Source organism: Diadema antillarum, unplaced genomic scaffold (genome assembly GCF_040938485.1).
Source record: "Diadema antillarum isolate AM-2024a unplaced genomic scaffold, OU_Dant_1.0 seq00000059_RagTag, whole genome shotgun sequence".
NCBI lineage: Eukaryota > Metazoa > Echinodermata > Echinoidea > Diadematoida > Diadematidae > Diadema > Diadema antillarum.
Window position 1 is genome coordinate 1,864,175 of NW_027271164.1, and position 19,115 is coordinate 1,883,289.

The following is a 19,115-nucleotide window of genomic DNA, read 5'->3' on the forward strand; positions in this document are numbered from 1 at the left end:
CCATTTAGAGGGAAAAGGAAACCAGAGCGCAACTGGGAGAAGTATATTTTTTGTTGTTGAAATAACTGCAGGTATGTTTAACCAAACTTCACAAAAGGGTCATCCAGACATGGAATATTGTCCTTTTAGGGTAGCTGATACAATTGTAGGTGTAAATAATGGATAAATCTGTACCCTTTTATTATTCAGTTTAGATGTACATCATATGTATACTGACCTACCTTTGGTGTACTTTCATGAGGGTTGCATGTCTTCTTCATGACTTCCCGTTAGCTTGCAAACAAGCAGTCGATGTTGTTAGTGCATGTGTTGAATATTAAACTTTGGAAACATTTCTGCAGTTTGTACCATGTGATATGAACAGCTTTATGTGACTGAATTCTGTTACAATTATACATTCCAACAGTATATCCTTACTACTTGATCAATGGCAACTTTCTTGTTTGTATCTTGTTTCTACTCTACAGATCCCAGCACTGTGTACAATGTTCGTATTCTTGGCTTCAATCAGTTTGGAGATGGCCGATATTCAACTCAGACAACCAAGACACCGCCTCCACCAGGTGAGATAGAAAACTAAAATACCAGACTTTCATCTAACACTGATAACAGGTGGATTCTTTCTTTCAGGCCTGTACTGTAGAATTATATTAGTTACGTTCAGACGGGAGCCCTTAACCTCGAAGTTAGGAAACTTCGAGGTTAGAGCTTGTAGTTAGGGACCGTGAAGACGCACTCGTAGTTAGCAAACCTCGAGGTTTGCTCGATGTTTCGAGCCACGAGAAATCTTATGGTTAGCGCTCTAACCACGAGCTGCGGGGGGTCCCCACTCGTAGTTAAGCACCGTGTGGACACAAAAAACAACGAACTCGAAGTTAAGAGTGACCTCGCCGTAAACTCCAGCCCCCACAATTTTCCCTCTGCTTCCGGGTCAACCTCCCAAACGTACACCACTAATACGCTACACGTGAAAAACCTATGACGCACGACACAACAACATCATATTTTCTTCCCATGCGCTTGATCTCTGAAACTGAACACGTCGAACTCGCTACTGTATTCTATATTCTTCTCCGACGCTAAAAAAAAAAATGTTTTCGACGAATATCTTCATAAAGGCATAAAGTCATCAGTGCAGTGCTATCTCTGCATACCATGACAGAGAAAAAGAGTACCTGCAAGCGAGTCCGACAGGGTTGGACTAAAGAATAAATAGACGCCTTGTTAGCAGTGTGGGCTGAAACTTCCGGTTTTGTGGTTTTAACATCAAGTGGGACCCACTCGTAGTTACGGGGAGCAGATGCTTAACCTCGAGGTTAAGATTCGTCGTGTGGACACACGTCGTAGTTAGGGGGCAAGAGCTAAACCTCGAGGTTTCCTAACCTCGAGGTTAGGGCCTGCCGTCTGAACGTAACTATTATCATGGTTACAAGGAGAGGGGGCCTTATCTGCTCAAGCTTTAGGGATGGGGAGTGGGTAGGTCATTTGGGGTATAAAAGCACAACAATTTTATGTACTGCCATAAGATAAGATAAAATGGAGTGATGTAGGTAGAAATGTTTATATCTGCAGGATTACTGCTATCTGTGTCCTGTATCTAGTTTTGCTAAGGAGGTGTACGATACCTCAGGTATGAATATGTGCAAATAAATTGGGTTAACAAATCATCGGCCTTAAGTACCCAGGATTCCGTTTCCACCGTTCCTCATTTCTGATGTCTGAGAAGCTGCCCACGTAGCTTTGTGATACGCTTAGGTAATATCCACCCATAAAGGGAGGCATTTGTCTGGCAGGAGAGCTAATGTGTGAGACAGACTCCTGTAGAAGAGGATTAATGTCTTAATTGATGGGATGTTTGATATTTTGTTACTTGTTCTTTTTATTTCATATTTAGCTTAAGACTGATTTCTCCCACTATTTGAACCAAAAAGTAGAAGAGGGTGAAAAATGGTTGTGTTATTGTAGCTATTATTATTTGCAGTTAACCCTTACTGTGCAATGTTTGCCATTTGGCAGCTGGAGTGCTTTTTACCCTGATAGGATTTCTGGAAACCAGTTGCCAATGAAAGAGATTAACTAATCCTCCTAATCCCTATTGTGTCACTATGGCTTTCCTGTCAGACTTGGCACTTTGTAGTGCCTGAGTGGTGTGGCTAAAGTGCAATTAATTAATCTCATTCTTAAATGTAACAGGTTTTCAACTTCACTCTTTGGGATGGACTATCTTTGTGTATTTTTTTTTCTTTCAGATCGGCAAGAGTTTGCTAAACCAGTTGAGGACATTTTCATTTTGCTATACACATTTCCCATAGATGCTTGCCAGAGTATACTCAGGACTCGTCCTCAACTGGTTAATAGATATATTTTCTTGCATTGACATGCAATGTCACAGTCATTTCCCCCCTAAACAAATAGCTCAATCATAGCTTTCTAGTTAAGCAGTGTTGTGTTTGTCATGAGAAATTACATATTCAAACATGACTGGAAGAGATGACTGTTAATGCTCCTGTGTGGTCAATCAAGAGGGGTAAAAAATGTGTTTTGTTTGTCTGTCTGTCCAGTTGTGATGTACCCAGATGTTTTGCCACCACCGGCTATACTCAACGCCACTGGCCAGTCAGCCAGCTCTGTACTGATCCAATGGGACAAGCCCCACACCCAGAAGAAGATAGTCAGCTTCATCATTGAGTACAGTGTGCGTGGAGGCAACGTGACCAAACATATGGAAGTTGATGGGTGAGTTCTCAGTACTGTATAAGCTGATATTTTCGCAAGGGTTTAATTTGTGCAAATTTCGTGAATCACAGTTGGATTGCGAATTTAACAACACGCGAAAATGTCCTCGTGCGCTTTGTTCCCAAGAGCATTAAAGAAAGCATCGGCGTCGATTCACCAAAACAACATTCTTCATTATATGTCACAAGGAAACTCTGAGCATATTGAACTTCAGAATAATGGCTCACTATGTAATAACTCCACCTATCAATTGCTCAATAGTGAAATCAGTTGTGATTTTGTACAAACAGTTCTGATAAGTCGTATCAGAATATCCTATGTCCTGTAACCCTTGTATGTCAGGTGTTTAATCTGGAATCTTTCTTATTTTCTGCTTTCTCTGATTACAGGTCAACCCATCAGCTACTACTGAATAACCTCCTGCCATTCACTGAATATGAGTACAAGATCCGCTCCGTTGGTACTTCACAGACGCCCTCTATTGCCAGTCCCTTGTCTCGTGTCTTTACCCTGGAAGACAGTAAGATATTTATCTACATGATTTTGTCTTTGTTTTTTTTTCTATTTCCTACTTTGTTCCCATTGTTTTCTTTCAAATTTCATATCTTAACTCTGCTACTCTTGCTAGAGACATGATTTACTGTTATGTTTTATCTCAAGTTTCTCTACCTGCCCATCTCTTAACCTGCGTGACCATGCTTGATTATTTCTTGATAAAATTGATATCTATAGAGTAACTTGTGATATCTTGAATACCGATGAAATGTAGTTTTCCTCATATGTTTCACTGTAAAAAGCTACAAAAATATCATCCTGAAGGGAACATGATTGCCTAGAACTTCACTGGTGAATTTTCTGGTAAGATTAAAACTTCATACAATTGATAAGCTTTGGTAAATCGGGTCATGTGTACATCTGTAGTGAAGCTTGTAGAGGCCAAAAGACAAGATTACCAAAAACAGGAAAAAAGGACAGTAAAGTTTTTATTTGCGTAACAAAGGAAACGAGTAATGAGTCAGACTTGAAATATATCATGAAATAATCCATTGAGATAAGCTATCACTCAATGTGTGTATTTGTCTGTGTACATTTTGTGATTACCACTGAATTTATGAAATATTTCTAAAATCAATCACTAAACTTTCATCCACTGAGGTGCATAGGTAAACATCTCCCACCTAAATTTTACCTGATTCTTCCCTCTCTCCTTTCCCGTAGAACCTTCCGACCCTCCGTCATCGGTTGAGGCTGAACCGGTAGACCCCCACACCGTCAAGGTGATATGGAAGCCACCAGCCAAGCCCAATGGTATCATTACCCGTTACACCGTCATGTACCAGAAGGATCCCAATGTGCCTGAGGAAAGCTGGGAGTGTGAGCAAAAGGATGGTGAGTTCCTTCCAGTCTTCTTCCATACATCTTGTAGATGAAAGGGATAGATAATATCACTGTATGCTAACACTGTTGGCCTGACTTCTCCTTTCCTTGTCTCCTCTTCCTCCTCATCCTCCTCTTTCTACTCCTCTTCTACCTCCTCCTTTTCTTCTCTTGTCTTCCTCCTCTTCTTCCTCCTCCTCTTCCTCCTTCCCTTCTTCTTCCTTCCTTTCTCCTTTCTTACCTTCCTCTCTTTTCTTCCACCTCTTGCCTCTCTTCCTCCACCTCGTAATTTCCATGAACACAATTTCAGCGTTTTGATGAATTTGATCTTAAGCATATTCTGGTTTGTGAGATAAAAAAACCACAACAAAAAACATACCCCTTAATTTTTCTTACTGATTTGTTGAGTTTTCAAGCAGTTCTTTGTCACGCTTATAGAAATATCAATGAAGTTTTGTCAGGAAAGCAATGACTTGTGTATCCAGTACTTGAGGTTGAAGTGACAATATCTAATGTCAGATCCATTTGCTATTTTTTGAAGATCTGGATATATGACAAATGAATTTTGTTTTTCTTTGTTTTGTAGGTGTGTGTGTGTGTGTGTGTGTGTGTGTGTGTGTGTGTGTGTGTGTGTGTGTGTGTGTGTGTGTTTTATAACTATATCTGATATGATGCTGTTATAATCTTAAGGGATATACACCCATTGTGGTATAGAGAGGATATCATTGAACATGAGACAGCAAAAAGTTCAGAACTTTTTCACCTAAAATTAGATGATCTTCATAGCGCAGTTGTATCATCCTGATCTGGTTAAGTATCTACAAGTGTTCACTATTACCTTGTAGCACCTTTATCAAAGTTTGTGGTCCTAGGAATATTATGCTATGCTATGCAATGCTATGCATTTTATTTTACCTTGATAATTGCATGATAAAATCTGATTATACATGACTTTCAGTCTGTTTTCAGCGAAAAAACAGAAAGCAAAAACAGAAACAAAATGTTTGTGTAGAACATTTATAAAAATTGCAAGTTGTCCCTTAGCCTGTTATGGTATTTATTAGCCATACCTGACACCTGAGGAAATTATTTCCAACGTATTTTAAAAAAAAAAGGGATACTATGGTCTTTGAAGAATGAATGGAAGTTCTATTCTATTTAGAAGGTGCTCTTGATGTTTTAGTGAAGCCTGCATCGCAAAGTAATAATACATTATTATGTTTGTGTGATTGCAAACCCTTGAAATGACAATGATAGAGTTATGTGAAAGGAATTTTGATATCAGAAAGCAGGTGTCTTCACAAGAATTTTTGCCACATGCGAGAAACTTGTCACACTTGTCACTGATGTCAGAACTGCAAATAAGCGGAATATTGAGCTTTGCAAACTTGGCTTAATTCCATGAGAGAGTACAAGTGCCTGATGTGTGTGGCAAGATGGCCTCTTTCTTCGCCAGAGAGCCGAACACCAGATATGCCTGAGATGTATGCCATGAGGGGGTGGTGATGAAATGTTTGTTGTGGAGAGCCCTTCTGGAAGTGACAGATGTCCAGACCCTGTCCATACCTCCACTGAGGATGGGAGGGAATCTTGGGGGCCAGCTGATGTAGGAATAAAAAGAATCGTTGATTAATGACGGCTGGGGGTCAGAGAATGGCAAGAGTATCTATAGGTCATTTATACTTGCCAAAGTTAGCTACACTAATTTATATTGATGACTGACATGTCAGGTTGATGTATTAAGTGTTTCCAGTTTGTGAAGGAGAGAGCAAGGAAACTGTCATCACATAAGAATAATTCTTGTGGTCATCTTTGTTAGTACTCAGTCTTGAAGAGAATTTTGTGTCAGTTGCACATTTGAGTAGAAAACAGGAAATAGAGTTTCGACTATTTGGGCCTGAATAGCCTGGATCCACCCAATATGAGATGGGCAAAGCGTTTGCTGCAAGTCATCAAGCAACTCCCTAGGGGAGGGTGGGGCCCTGGAAAGGGGAAACTCAGAGACCTTGAACTAGCCCGCCTGGCATTCCACTGACGTGAGACCACCGTGGAATGGTGAATACTTGCCTTGTGGTCTGCCCTGTCCAGTCTTTGGAGCTGAGAGAGGAGAGAGAAAGAGGGGGGAAATATTGTAGATGCTCTTATGGACGAACAGCCACACACGACTGCACACACACATACATCACATGTTAAAAACAAAATTCAATCAAAATAAAAAAGTAAGATATGATATAGGGGAAAGAAGAAGATATGAACATACATTGTACCCAAAAACCAGAATAAGGCAAAACTTCCTAGAAAAAAGAAGAAGAAAAAAAGAGCATCACAAGAGAGGGGAAGGGGTTAAATTTGCTATAGGTATTGTCTGTCTCTATCACCTACCCCTCTTTTTGTGGTAGTCTCTTACTATCGTCAAAGAATTACAATATTGTACAAGGAACTCTGCAAGAAGAAATAGGACTGAATCAGCGAAGATTCAAAAATATCTAGAAAGATGATTCCTTCAGTGTTATATTCCACTGCTGAGTAAAACCTGATTATCACTTTCACTGAACAAGCATTTATAGCATGGTTGTGGTTTCATAAACTCTCGAGGGAACTCAAATTTCTTCCCTAAATTGTCTTTCTATCCTCTGTCAATAATCATCGCACAAAGACGCCTCAAATTGCATACAGTTTGGTTGCAGTCTGCATGTAGATGTAGAGATCGCTAGAACTCAGCATTACATTGTACACAGAGCTCCCTGAGGCAGACCTGCGTCTGCAGACATAAAACTCCTCTGCAGACGAGTGTTTGATGACAGGTGGAACCAGCTTGCAACCTCCCTCACCTCCCTCACAATGAGAATGCTGCTGCCTTGTCCTCCCCTTCATCCAGGCAGCCCAGTGGGATCCAAACTTGACCCCCGACCTCCAGAGCGAAGAGGGCAGAGGGGGGTCAAAAGGAGAAATTGTGTCACACTGCTGGCATGGTAACATGACCTAATTGCTGAATACCAGTTGAGGCGCGTTCCCACTCCATGAAAGAGGTGTGTTGCGATAAGTGACAGCCAACTCGGCGGTCATGTAAGCTGGTCATACTGCTGAATTTTTCTACATGTGGCTCCTTTAGGATTATTCAAGGTGTTAGTGTTAGCTGTCTAGATTCCATGCTTCCACAGATGGTGTGCTCTCCACCTTGTAGGCCTACATAGCCATACTTTCAGATCTTGCCAATGGCATTAATTGATGCTGAAATGTTTGGGTTGTAAATGCATGGCCTGGATGGACAGTAATTGCTGTACCAGCCCCCTGAAAGTCTGCTTGATTTGCAAGAACAGTAAGAAGCACTGACATGGGGTAGCCCATCCGTATAATCCTGTTTCCATTTGTGAAACTGCAGACCCATCTAGGTAGGGGATTATTTGCATTTGCTTCCTGCGAGCTCAGAGACAGTCGTAAATATTCCAAAGTAATAATAACGAGTCACAAATCTCACATGACATTTGGCGAAGTTTATTCTTAGCAAAGTGCGATGATGGTCATTGAACTTCGATGATTAATCTCTTTCTTTCTGCGTAGTTCATGTAAACTTATCCTCAAAATAGAGAAGAAAAATATGGAATAGGGAAACATTTGTTGATAGACCACCCAAACCTCTGTATATATTGAATCAGGCTCATGACTAAACTTTAACTGGCATATTCAAGTTTCAGTTAGTTTCAGGTAGTAAGATGAATGGTGACATATCTTATCATAACAGCAGGTGCAGCCACAATAAAATTATGTCAATCCTATCGTTTCAAGTTAGATAGAAATTACAATTTTTGAAGTGAAGATTATAAAGCTCCAGTACCAATATTGTATACCAGTAAGCATTTTACCCTAAACATTTTCTGACAAGGAAAAACAATATCTTGGATCATTTCCCATTGAGTCTGTCTTTTGTTTGAGGTTTTTTTTCTCTTATAACATTTTTTCATTTCTCAGATTCTCTTTGAATAAAATTCTTGTCTTCTCACTTGGATATAAAGCTTCCTACTCTTTGAATGGGAATTATATACTTAGGAGAGTGCCTTGTACGATGTGACAGATTCAATTGTTGGAGAAGAAGAAAAAATGTTCAAGCAGTGTGAACAGGTCTCAGTGATTCAGGGAGATGATAAACTTGATGGTGGTCTAGAATGATATCTTGTTCCAGGCATTTTAGGCCAACCTTGAGCCACCTGACACAGTCTGGGAATCAGGGCAGAGTTTTTATTGAGGCTGCCAAATGAATGTGAAACTACATTTCCTGGAGTGTTCGTATAACAACTCCCTCTTCTCTTCCTGGAGTCATTTTGCCGGCTTGTTAGTGTTGCAGCGTGTTTTAACTGACAAAATAAAATGAATTTTGCTACCCATGATATATTGATGTGGGTATCATAAGTCTGAAGTTGACTCAAGGAGCTGCCCTTGGACCTCTGTTTGATCATGGTTACCCTTCTATAAGATCGCAACTTGGACCTTGGATGAAAGCAATTGGCATTCCTTTCTCTGAATGACATTTCCCTACAATTCTTACCATAAAGGAGTATACGATATCACTGCTGCAAATGTTCCTTGATAGGTATATAATACTTCGAAAGTGAAATGTGTGCATCGTTGGAAAAAAAACCAACAGCTTGTTTAACTTTCCTCAAAGTTATCTCAACTGAATGAGAGTATTAATCATAATCAAATTTGACATACTGGGCAGTGTTCACTCAGGCATTGTGTTCATTTCTTTAAATGGATATCAGGACAAAGCAAGCAAACAAACAAACAAACAGACAAGCAAACAAACACACACAAGTATCTTATTCATTCATCTATTCACTCATCTAATTTAGTACTCCTATTTTATATTCTAAGCAAATAGAAATGGCAGGTATGGCTGTAGATGAATCAAATATCCTGAATTAGTGTTTGAATTGGTAATGTGATGCCAAGGGCAGCCCCAAGTATTAGCTGTCATCTCTTGAGTAGAGGAAATCTCTTGTCTTAGAGCTTGAAGTATTGCTGAAGTGGTGAAGGTACTACAGGCTAAAACTAACTAGAAATCTCACTCCGGTGTTTGCAGGTTTTTGTTTGATAATAGAGAAAGGATTTATTCCCTCTGGCATAGCAGGAAGTTCTTGACTTAAAAATTATGCCTTCATTTCAACTGGAATTTGATTTAACTGAAAGAGTGTGCAAGCAGACTGTAGGAAGCTAACTGTGAAAGAGGATATTTTTATGTGAAAAATTTTTCTCCCTTGGCCGGTGATTTGCATGTCTATGATTTGACAGCAGCTGCAGAGTCAAGACATTAATTAGTGATACATACAGCCGCATACAGCGAGCAAAAATATTTGCGTGCTCTTATTTTCGTGTTAGTGTCTGGTCGTGAGAAATGCGTGAAAATTTCCACACCGCAAAAATGTCCACTTTTATAGTACTGTGTCATGGAATATATTGCTTGCTTTCTAAGAGAAACATTGATGTTACTGTAAGTGCGACAAGTCTTCACTAAACCTCATTTTATCCACTAAAATTATTTGCAGTCTTTAAATAGTCAAACATGCAAAGTAATGTGATGTGAGTTGAAAGGACAAGATTTTCTATTTTTCTTTTTCTGCATTCTAATAACTACTGCGATTTAGTGGTATATTTTCCAATCGGTTTGATATGTCTTTTAGAGGATGGAAGGACTAGTCTTAAGTTGCAGGTAGAAATTTGAGTACATGCTTCTCTGCTAATGGCAGAGGCGGACGTCATGGTCAATTTTTGTCTTGTGGATGTGGCTGACGCTAAGGTCAAGGGTCAAAATGCCCAGCTCTCTCCCCAGCCCTGCCAGCAAGATGGATTGGGTTTTGTAACAGAGCACCCTGAAAGCGGAATGGTTTAACGGTCAACTTATCAGGAATGGCATTGGTCAAATTAGCCCAGGCTACAGGAGGGTGTCATGTGAAATGTTGCAAGGGACATGATTTGTAATGACCATCAACCCAGCAGCCTGCCTCTTCTCACAGAAACAGGCTATGAAACAGAAATGGAGTATGCAGTAAAAAGATTTATCTGTAGCATTCTCTTTTGTGAAATAACCAAAACCACTTCTTTGTATTAAAACACAAACATATACCATACTGGAAATGTGAACTTCATTTCTTATGGTGGAGGAATAGCCAATATATTATTGTTATTATGCAAGACTTCGTATAAGGAAAAAAAAGTTTCTAATGTCATTGAAAGAAAGTAGTATCTTAACATTTTTGTACTTCATAATCATCAGCAAGGACATTGATGAAAGAAGATTAAAAGATTCATGCGCGCAAGGAACCACAAAGGGTTTTCCCTTCATTTCACGTCATTCCCACCCCATGAGTTTAGGGAAGGAGAAGGGACACATGATTGTGTGATTAGCGAAGTTTGCCGAGTTCATTAGGACAATGTACTTCGACTTGCAAAGCTCTTGTTCATGAGTTTGTGACACCTCAAACCATGTATAGGTGTGAGGACATTAATTAGCTCCCCTTCCAAACCTATCATAATCACTCCTGTTTGAGCCTTCTTCAAACGTTGCCAAAGCTTGTGGTGTGTTGAAGAGATTAGGCGTTCACAGGCTTCAGGAAATGACTCAAATGGTTTTGGGCTGTAATTAATTGTACTTGGTGCTGTCATTCTTTTCCAATTTGCTACATGGTATGTTAGAAGCTCTCTCAGGGATGTAGATCAGATATTTGGATGAGCTGTCACTGGTTCACCTTACCTTTCTCTTGCCATTTTCTTATTTTGAAAGATCATAGCATTGCAAATCAAATATTGCCTTTTATCCTTTTTTTTGTGGGGGAGGGGAAGAGGAGAAAAGTATATGCGAAAATACGTCAGTAGTTTGCCTTTTTAGTGAATACAATTTTGTTGGTCATTTTGATGGAGCACAGGACTATTCTTTAGGCTTGTTTCCCATGCAAGATGGTTATTTTCTCATTTTAGCTAAGCTACGAGAGTTCAGCCAGAACTGGTTATCTGCTGCACATAGTAATACAATTTTGAAATGAATTGGAAAAAAGGTAAATGAAGAAAACAGCTTCTTATGCAATTTAATTTCAGTTATAGGAAAGAGGACTAGTGAATATAGAGAAAAGGGACTGTGCCAAGTTGGATGATGTACATATATTGGTTTCTCAAGTGAATTTTGTTGACCATGTGATATGATGAAAGTGGGTGACTAGGAAGTGTGATGGGAGTGAACAGTGGGAGGTATTAGAGAATAGAATGGGTTTCTCTGTATAAAGGGCAACTGTGCCACAATGAGAGAGAGTGTTGACTCCAGTATGCCTTGGGACAGGTGGTGGTAGGAGGCCCTGACTCCCTTCAAGGTATACAAACTATGCTGACTGGCAGACATACCATAGAGCCTTAAGGGTCACAGAACTTGACCTTCTATGATCCTTGGCTGACCCTCTACCAATGCCATTTCTTAGCATTGACTTGAGTCCTTTTTCCTCTGAACACACACACCCAGTCTTTATTCACCTGTGTCTCTAACTCTCTTTTTCTCTAGCTCATCTTCTTGCAGTGGAAAAGTCTCATATTCTATTTTTTTTCTTAATTTTTCATTGCTCCTTGTGCATTTCCGGCATACTCCAGATATTTTGAAATTAACGTAGAAAGTGACATTCCATGATTTTTTTTTTCTCTCAGATATGAGTGCTTTGACAGTGTATACATATCGAGTTATGAGATCTTTTCATGATACCTGACATGTAAGTTAGTTATTTGAACTCATTTACTTAATTTTGCAGATGGCAGTTTTGATAGATACAGTTGTATGTTTATGTTGCATTCTGATCCTGTGTGAGTGATGTATGGAATCATGGTAGCGAAATTATCTGGAATTCCCCTGATGATTAGAAGCCTGTTTATAACAGTAGAGATGATTTTTTTTTTTGTCTCGATCTCTACAGGTTCCTCACACCATTCAACCATAGAGAGCTTGTCCAGTGGTACCAAGTATTACTTCAAGGTGAGAGCAGGCACACAGGCTGGTGATGGTCCTCCTACAGATGCCGTGGCTGCACAGACCCTGTCAACTGCACCCACAGGTAGGAAATAGAATTCTATGTCAGGAGAATCAAGGGGATGGGAGATAGTTGGAAGTCAACTCGTCCGAGGTAGCATTTATGTTTCATTTTTCAGATACAAGTATTAGGCATTCCACTGATATTCTAAGGAAATGCTTGACTCCTTCAGGAGATCAAGTCAAATCTTGTATCATTCCAGGAATGGACACACCATTAACCTCTAAAGGATCCTCGAGAGATTCAGTAGCAGGCTCTCCCAAGCCTCTCCACCATGTAGGTGTTGTTAGCTGTGACTCTCTTGAGTACATTCTAAAGGTTCACAAGTCCACTAGGTGAAAGATAGTGGGGAGAGGGGACTCCAAAACGTACAAGGTACCCATTAATAGTGTTTTGACAAAATGCTTCTGACCTTGAACCTCCCATTGCTGAAAGATGTAAAAAGAAGAAGAAGAAAGGACTATGTGGAGCTCAAGACATTGATTGAATAGATTTAGAGAATGCAGCATTTCCATACAAGGGTCATGAAGGACATTTTCTTCAGTAGCTTGTAACATGAACAGTATCTGATTACAAACTAAGGAATGCTGAACAAGGAATTTTGTAGTCATACAATCAGGATGACAATTTTGTGAAGCCAAAAGATACATGTAACTTGTTGAGTATTCTAATGTACCGTTACACAACTCTCCCATAATGTGCTCCATTTTTCTGTATATGACCGTCACCTCTCATATCATGATTCAATGGAATGTTTTCTGTCAGGTATTCCACTTGAAATCATTTCATTCCATCTAGTATTGATGCCTCCTGGAATAAGGGAAAGGCCAAGTAGGAATGAGTGATAACTTACCTGTCATTTTTTTTTTCTGCAGATGGCAAGAATGTCCATAATCTGGAGGATGGGATCCTCATAGGAGTCTGTCTGTCTCTTGTCTGTATCATCATCTGTGGAGTCCTCATCACGTACAGATTCAGGTAGGACAGAAAGACATGTATCTATGTTTGTCTGTTTGTCTGTGCATATTTCTTTATATTTTTGTTTGTTTATCTCCCTCTCTCTCTCTGAATGTATGGATGTTTTTAAACTGGCAATTTTTTTTTTCTATCAATTTCTTTTATTCAACTATACGTGTAGAAATTTCCCCTATCAGCATTTCAGCTAACAGGATAAGTCTAAGTCAGTCTACACTCTATATAAGTTCAACATTCACCTGTAGGAGAAAAGTACCAATGTCATTTGTGTTTGTTTTAATTTGCCAGTCCTTAATACTGGTATGATTAATATTTGAATATCTCATTGTCATTTGACTTATAACTGGTGTTTAAGGAACAGACAGTTGATGAATATATTGCACTTTTGTGTGTGCAGAACTTATTTAGAAAAATATGTTCAGACAATGAAACTGCAATTGGTGTGAATGTCTTGCTCACAGAATTTTACATCAGACATGAAGTATATAAAATGTCTGTTTAGATTATGATGAACCTGTTCATGAACAGTTTGGGTTTTGGGTTCATTTATTCAATAAAAAGGCACATTTGTTGGAGGAGAAGTGCGCCGCCACCGTGTAACTGCACACCAGAAAACAACGCCCCGTGTGTCCACTACTGGCCTAACGGAAGCTCCCAGCGTGTCTACATGTCTGTGCCCTGCAATGAAGAGGTAACAGACACTGGACTACCCATGTTGACTCGTTACCATGGGAACGGCCAGGTGAGAATGGGCCAGGAATTTGAAAGGCTTTCATGGAAGCTTTACGGAAGAATGGTATTGTGCAATAGTGGTTTGGTATGTGGAAGTCATGTAATTATTCCCTGTCAGAATGATTTGTGTCCCCTCAGTGGCAGCTGTTCTGTCATTAGCTGATGATGATGAGGCTCGTACTACTCAAAGAGGTCACTTGAATGGACAGGATGTGACCTATTGGATGCCTATGATGTGACCTTCTCATGTGATCAATAGCTAGGTTTCATTAGTGACTTTATGAAACCACTTTTTTTGGCACTGGCATCATAGGGCCTTGTATCATTATAATATGCTGTTATAGAAACCTTTTAGAATTGCAATTATCATACCTAACGATCAATAGATTGTAAGGATCCTAAACTGGGAATTTCCCCAATCCACGGGTCTAGATTGATTGTTGTTGATATGTGTTTCATTGTTACATCAGACCATTGTTACATCAGATCACAAGATAGCATAATGAGAAAAACATCTCACGATCGGTACATGGTCAGGTTTCTTGTCTTGTGTTCAATAAGATTCTATTGAAAAGGAATATATCCATCCCTAATGAAGATTGGATACCCTTCACTGTACTGGTTGCATGCCCAAGTATAGAAACCTCATAATTGTGACTGCATTCATGTTTTCCTTTACAGGTCACCCCATCTCAGCTTCAAAATGGCTACAACCCCAAGGGGAGTGGAGGCCATGGCAAGAGCAATGGGCATGGACCTCCACGGGGGGATGGTCACTGCCACCTCATGGCCAATGGTCACTCCCAGTACCCTGGTACCAGTAGTCACTGGCTGCCAGGGTGGCAGAAGAAGGAAGCCAGGGCTCCCTTCCCTCCCCCAGGGCCCTTGGGCAATTATGATGAAGGGGCCTCGCTGGATGACAGCTCCCAGGCAGGGTCAGGGGTTCTACATCCCTCTCTGGACCATCATTCAGGGGAGAATGACGACAGTGTGAGTGACAACTCAAACAAGTCCTTCCCATCTCTAATCTGACCTCAGTATTGCAGATATTGTGACATTTTTAGTCATCCATAGTCGTGAGAAATGGTATGTACCTACAGATGCTGTGTAAATGCACCAAAATATTTGAGCAGTGTGTATACAGTATCAGCTGCCCAGACATATATACCACTCCACAGGTTAATGAGGCAGGGCTCTGCTATCTATCATACTGACTTTCATTCACCCACTTTAGCATGCTTAGTGTGCATGTCATAGGAAAGGGAACAGCGCAGGACCAGTCCAGAAATGATAAAGAGAAAAGCTAAAAATATCGGAAGGAACTATTTTTAAGGCTTTAGCAAAGCACCTTTTCCGTTTACCCTTGTCTCAGAGAATCTAATTTGTACATCATTTGAAATTTGACAAAGATTAAAGAGATAGTTGGCAGTGACACTGATGGTATGGAATGGTTGACGAAAATTACTCCACTCTCATAATCACTACAATTTTGGGATGACATTTCTTCAGGAAGTTGTATTGTTCCAGACCAAAAAATAAATGTTTGAACCATACAACTGAATGTAAAAGTATGATGTAGCATCTGTGTCTTGTATATAAACTTTCACTTCCTTTATTTGAATAATATGAGAATTATTTTGCTGTTTGATTTGTAGGCTTCTGAGCACAAGAAGGCAGAAATCCCTCCACTCTCATCTACCTCAAACGGAGACTTCTGTGGATCCAAGCTTGAAACCTCAGTGCGATACAACAAACCCTCCACACACAACGACTCTACAGACACTTGTAGCAGCCAGCACAATGTTTCTCACCTACCTCCCACCGATGTGAACCCGTTATCCAGTATTAATTCCCCCTCGTCACAGGGACTCAGTTATACCTCAGGAGATGAATCCTGTCACAGGGGGGCCCCCTCTAGGGGCAAAGAGGGTTGGAATTCGGCCCAGCCCACTTCAACCACCACCCTTCCTTCGGTTGCAGAGCAACATCCCAAAGCCAGCCAAAAATTACCTCCGACACGCCACAGCGATTCACAGCAGGTGTTGAAATCGAATTGCTTGGCGCCCGTCAGCTACAGCAGGGGTTCATCACCAAGTGAACCCCAGGACCCGCAGGGAGAGGACTCTTGGGAGAGGTGGAGTCCGTCACCCATGGTGATCTCCGATCCAGACGCAGAGATCGAAGAAGATGGATCCACAGTACAGAGGAGCCGTCCAAACAGGACGGTGAAGACATGCACAGTGTGATAGCATGGAGTACTGGTCAGAGGAAGCCCTTGGACATCAATTTAATGCCATCCCCAACATTTACTCCTCAAATATTACAACATCAAGAAAACGCCAGTAAGAAACACTGTGTTTGGCTCCTGACCCGAGTGTGGATCTGATCTCTTCCACCCTGAAACCAACTCAGCGTAATCTTTGTGGATCCTTTTTGGTGTCTTGTCGCTTTGGCTGCACATCTCCTCAATCATTCCCGATTTGCCACACGCTGGACAGAGGGATCTCCCCACCAAGACGGGTATATGAATATTTTTCCAGGAGATCCCTGTGTCTGGGATAGTCTTGGGTCAGGTCCCAATGGTTCTGAGGTCAGCTGATGGCCATGTGAGGTTCCCACTGACAATGAAAGGAGCGAATGCTAACTCCAACGACCGCTGTGCTGAAAGTTATCCTTCACCGTGGAGCGGACAATGAAACGAAGCTGGGTTTACAAAGCACAAACTCATTTGGCAGGCATCCTGACCAGTCGAGAGATGGAGAGGTTTGGAGGAGTGTTTACAAGGTGATGTGGAGGCTGCCCTCTACAAGAACAGAAGAGGAGGGATTCTTTTCTGCCTATCTCAGGGATATTACCTTTTGTGTCTATTGATGCTCTTTTCTTATTTTATGAAAAAAGGACAATTTTTGTGAAGCCTTTTAGACTCCTTGTGTGTAAAAAGGAATAGGTGGCTGAAAGGTGGACATGATGGTGGTAATTAGGATGGACAAAAGTTTGAAAAAACTTATATTTGGAATTCACTGATGATAGTTGATTAATCAATATAGGTCTAAGGATGAGATCTCGCTGTCATTAGTGTTGACAATTTTGGAATATTTTGTTTGTTTGTTTTTTTCTTTTGTTTTTTTGTTGTTCCTAAATAGCTGAAATGTGTAAGCAAGAAAACTGAATCTGAAAGAAAAATTCTCCTGTTGAGTAGACACCATTACTGTCACTGGGTATGTTATATGGTTATGCCAGTTGTTAGTGGTGGCTTGTATAATGTATATATATATATATTTATACGTAAATATATACATATATATATATATATATATATATATATATATATGTATATATATATATATATATATATATATATATATATATATATATATATATATATATATATATATATATATATATATATATATATATATATTTACGTATATACATATATCTTTGCGCCAAAGTTATGAGTTTGGCATATTCATTAGAATGTAGTATGTAAGAGACAAGATGAAGTCTAATATTGCTGCACAGAGGATGTGAAATGTAGGTACGGAAATAACTGTTGAATGCTGCTTCGTTCTGTCTTTTATTGTGCTGTCTTGTTTTTTTATTTTTGTTGTATTATTTGTCAGGAAAAAAAAATTATATATATATATAGTATAGTGTGTAGTAGAGCTCTTATAGGAAATCAGGTCATAGAGTTTGTGGAATGTTTATGGCAAGAGGTCGTAAGTAGGGGAAGAGAAATGTGATAATATTTGCTCCTCAAGTTCAAGATGTAATTACTTCTCTTTATTCCTCTCAGCTTACCTTAAAGCTACTTCTAAACCATCCCAGTCACAATGAGGGAATTAAAAGCTGGGAGTTACCGCGGTGTTGGAAATATGCAAAGATGAGTTCTGCCAATCATGACAAAGTGTATCAATACGTCTGTAAAGTAGATCTCAGTCAACAGGTAATTCATGATCATGTCAGGTCACAAATTACCACCCCAAGTGGTTCAACACAAACAGATTCTGATAATTTAAGCAGGTGCTGTACAAAATTCATTTGTGGTGTGCCATTGCCACAATTTGCTCAAGATATGTGATGAATTGATGAGATCAGAGAATGAGTAGAGCTGCCAATGCACAGCTTGTTTAGAGCCCGACACTGCAATAGTGGTGCGCTCCAACAGTGAACTCCTTTTAAAATATCTGGAAGAGTTTCAGAAAGCAGGCCTACCTCAGTCACCTCGCGCAAGCAAACGTCATGAATCTGTGTTTGACCCCACCGTCTGCTGACAACCAACCTCAACCTCACATTTTATTCTTCCGTATCTCAGGATATCCATTCGTGCTCCTTGAGGGAGCAAGAAGAACAATACCTCAGACAACAACACAGAATGCACTCACATTCATATTTATTCTGACACATTTATACTGTCCTCATTCTTAGTAGTCATTAAGCGTCAGTTGGGATACATTTCTAGAGTCTCACAGACCAGACTTGTCTGTCTTTTGTTGGAATACCACCGACTGTACCATACCTCCAGAGATTTCAATATGGCTTGTGCAGGTTATGCTGCCCAAACCATCAATTTTACCAGAACTGCTTTCATATTGTCCAGGGTATTGATGAGGGTTATGAAAAGGGATATTTTTCATTGTGAGTTTATCCTGACATGTTGTTTTTGCTCTGCAGCAAAGAATAATTCCTTAGAATTGCAGAGCAGACAATCAAGTCTTACCATTCAGCATTGCTGTTGTATTCACAATGAATTAGTTTGTTTCTCTTCCCACCAGCAAATTCCTGGTTAGAGCTGTTTTCATGAAAGAAACCGTTCAAGCCATAAACTTAAGTCTGCAGAGAAGAGATTAATTTTCAGTCCCAGTAATAATGCACAAAATATGACTTCAAAATGATGTTTCTTTGTAATGAACACTCAGCAAGTGATTTTTTATTCATTAGTAAATTCTGTGAGGATTTTTAATATTTCATTGTAATGAATGCAAATCTATATATATTTCAGTGTGACTGGATTGTCATTCCAAATGACCCTGACAATTACTCTTGACTACTGAATATGATCCAGACAGAGCATACATGGTAATGACCAGTAATGAACATATTCAAGCGGCATGTGGCCTATGTGAATATGGCTGAAGAGATATTGTCTTCAAATGCTCTATAAAAATGTTCTGTGGAGTATTATTAAAGCAGTGGCTTTCTTGAAGGTAACCTTCATGGTAGAATAAGTTCTTT

At 39.9% G+C, this 19,115-nt stretch overlaps 1 protein-coding gene across 1 annotated transcript in view; it reads left to right on the forward strand.

Moving 5' to 3' along the window:
- LOC139725798 (protogenin B-like) overlaps positions 1-17,091 on the forward strand; it is a 122,079-nt gene extending 104,988 nt beyond the window's left edge. Inside the window, exons 11-19 of the mRNA XM_071636877.1 lie at positions 468-563; positions 2,562-2,736; positions 3,126-3,256; positions 3,955-4,125; positions 12,060-12,187; positions 13,057-13,151; positions 13,710-13,944; positions 14,562-14,870; positions 15,536-17,091. Of these exons, the coding sequence (XP_071492978.1) occupies positions 468-563; positions 2,562-2,736; positions 3,126-3,256; positions 3,955-4,125; positions 12,060-12,187; positions 13,057-13,151; positions 13,710-13,944; positions 14,562-14,870; positions 15,536-16,126 (1,931 nt within the window). The 3' untranslated portion in view covers positions 16,127-17,091. The remainder of the gene's footprint in view (positions 1-467; positions 564-2,561; positions 2,737-3,125; positions 3,257-3,954; positions 4,126-12,059; positions 12,188-13,056; positions 13,152-13,709; positions 13,945-14,561; positions 14,871-15,535) is intronic.
- The last annotated feature ends 2,024 nt before the right edge of the window (positions 17,092-19,115 follow it).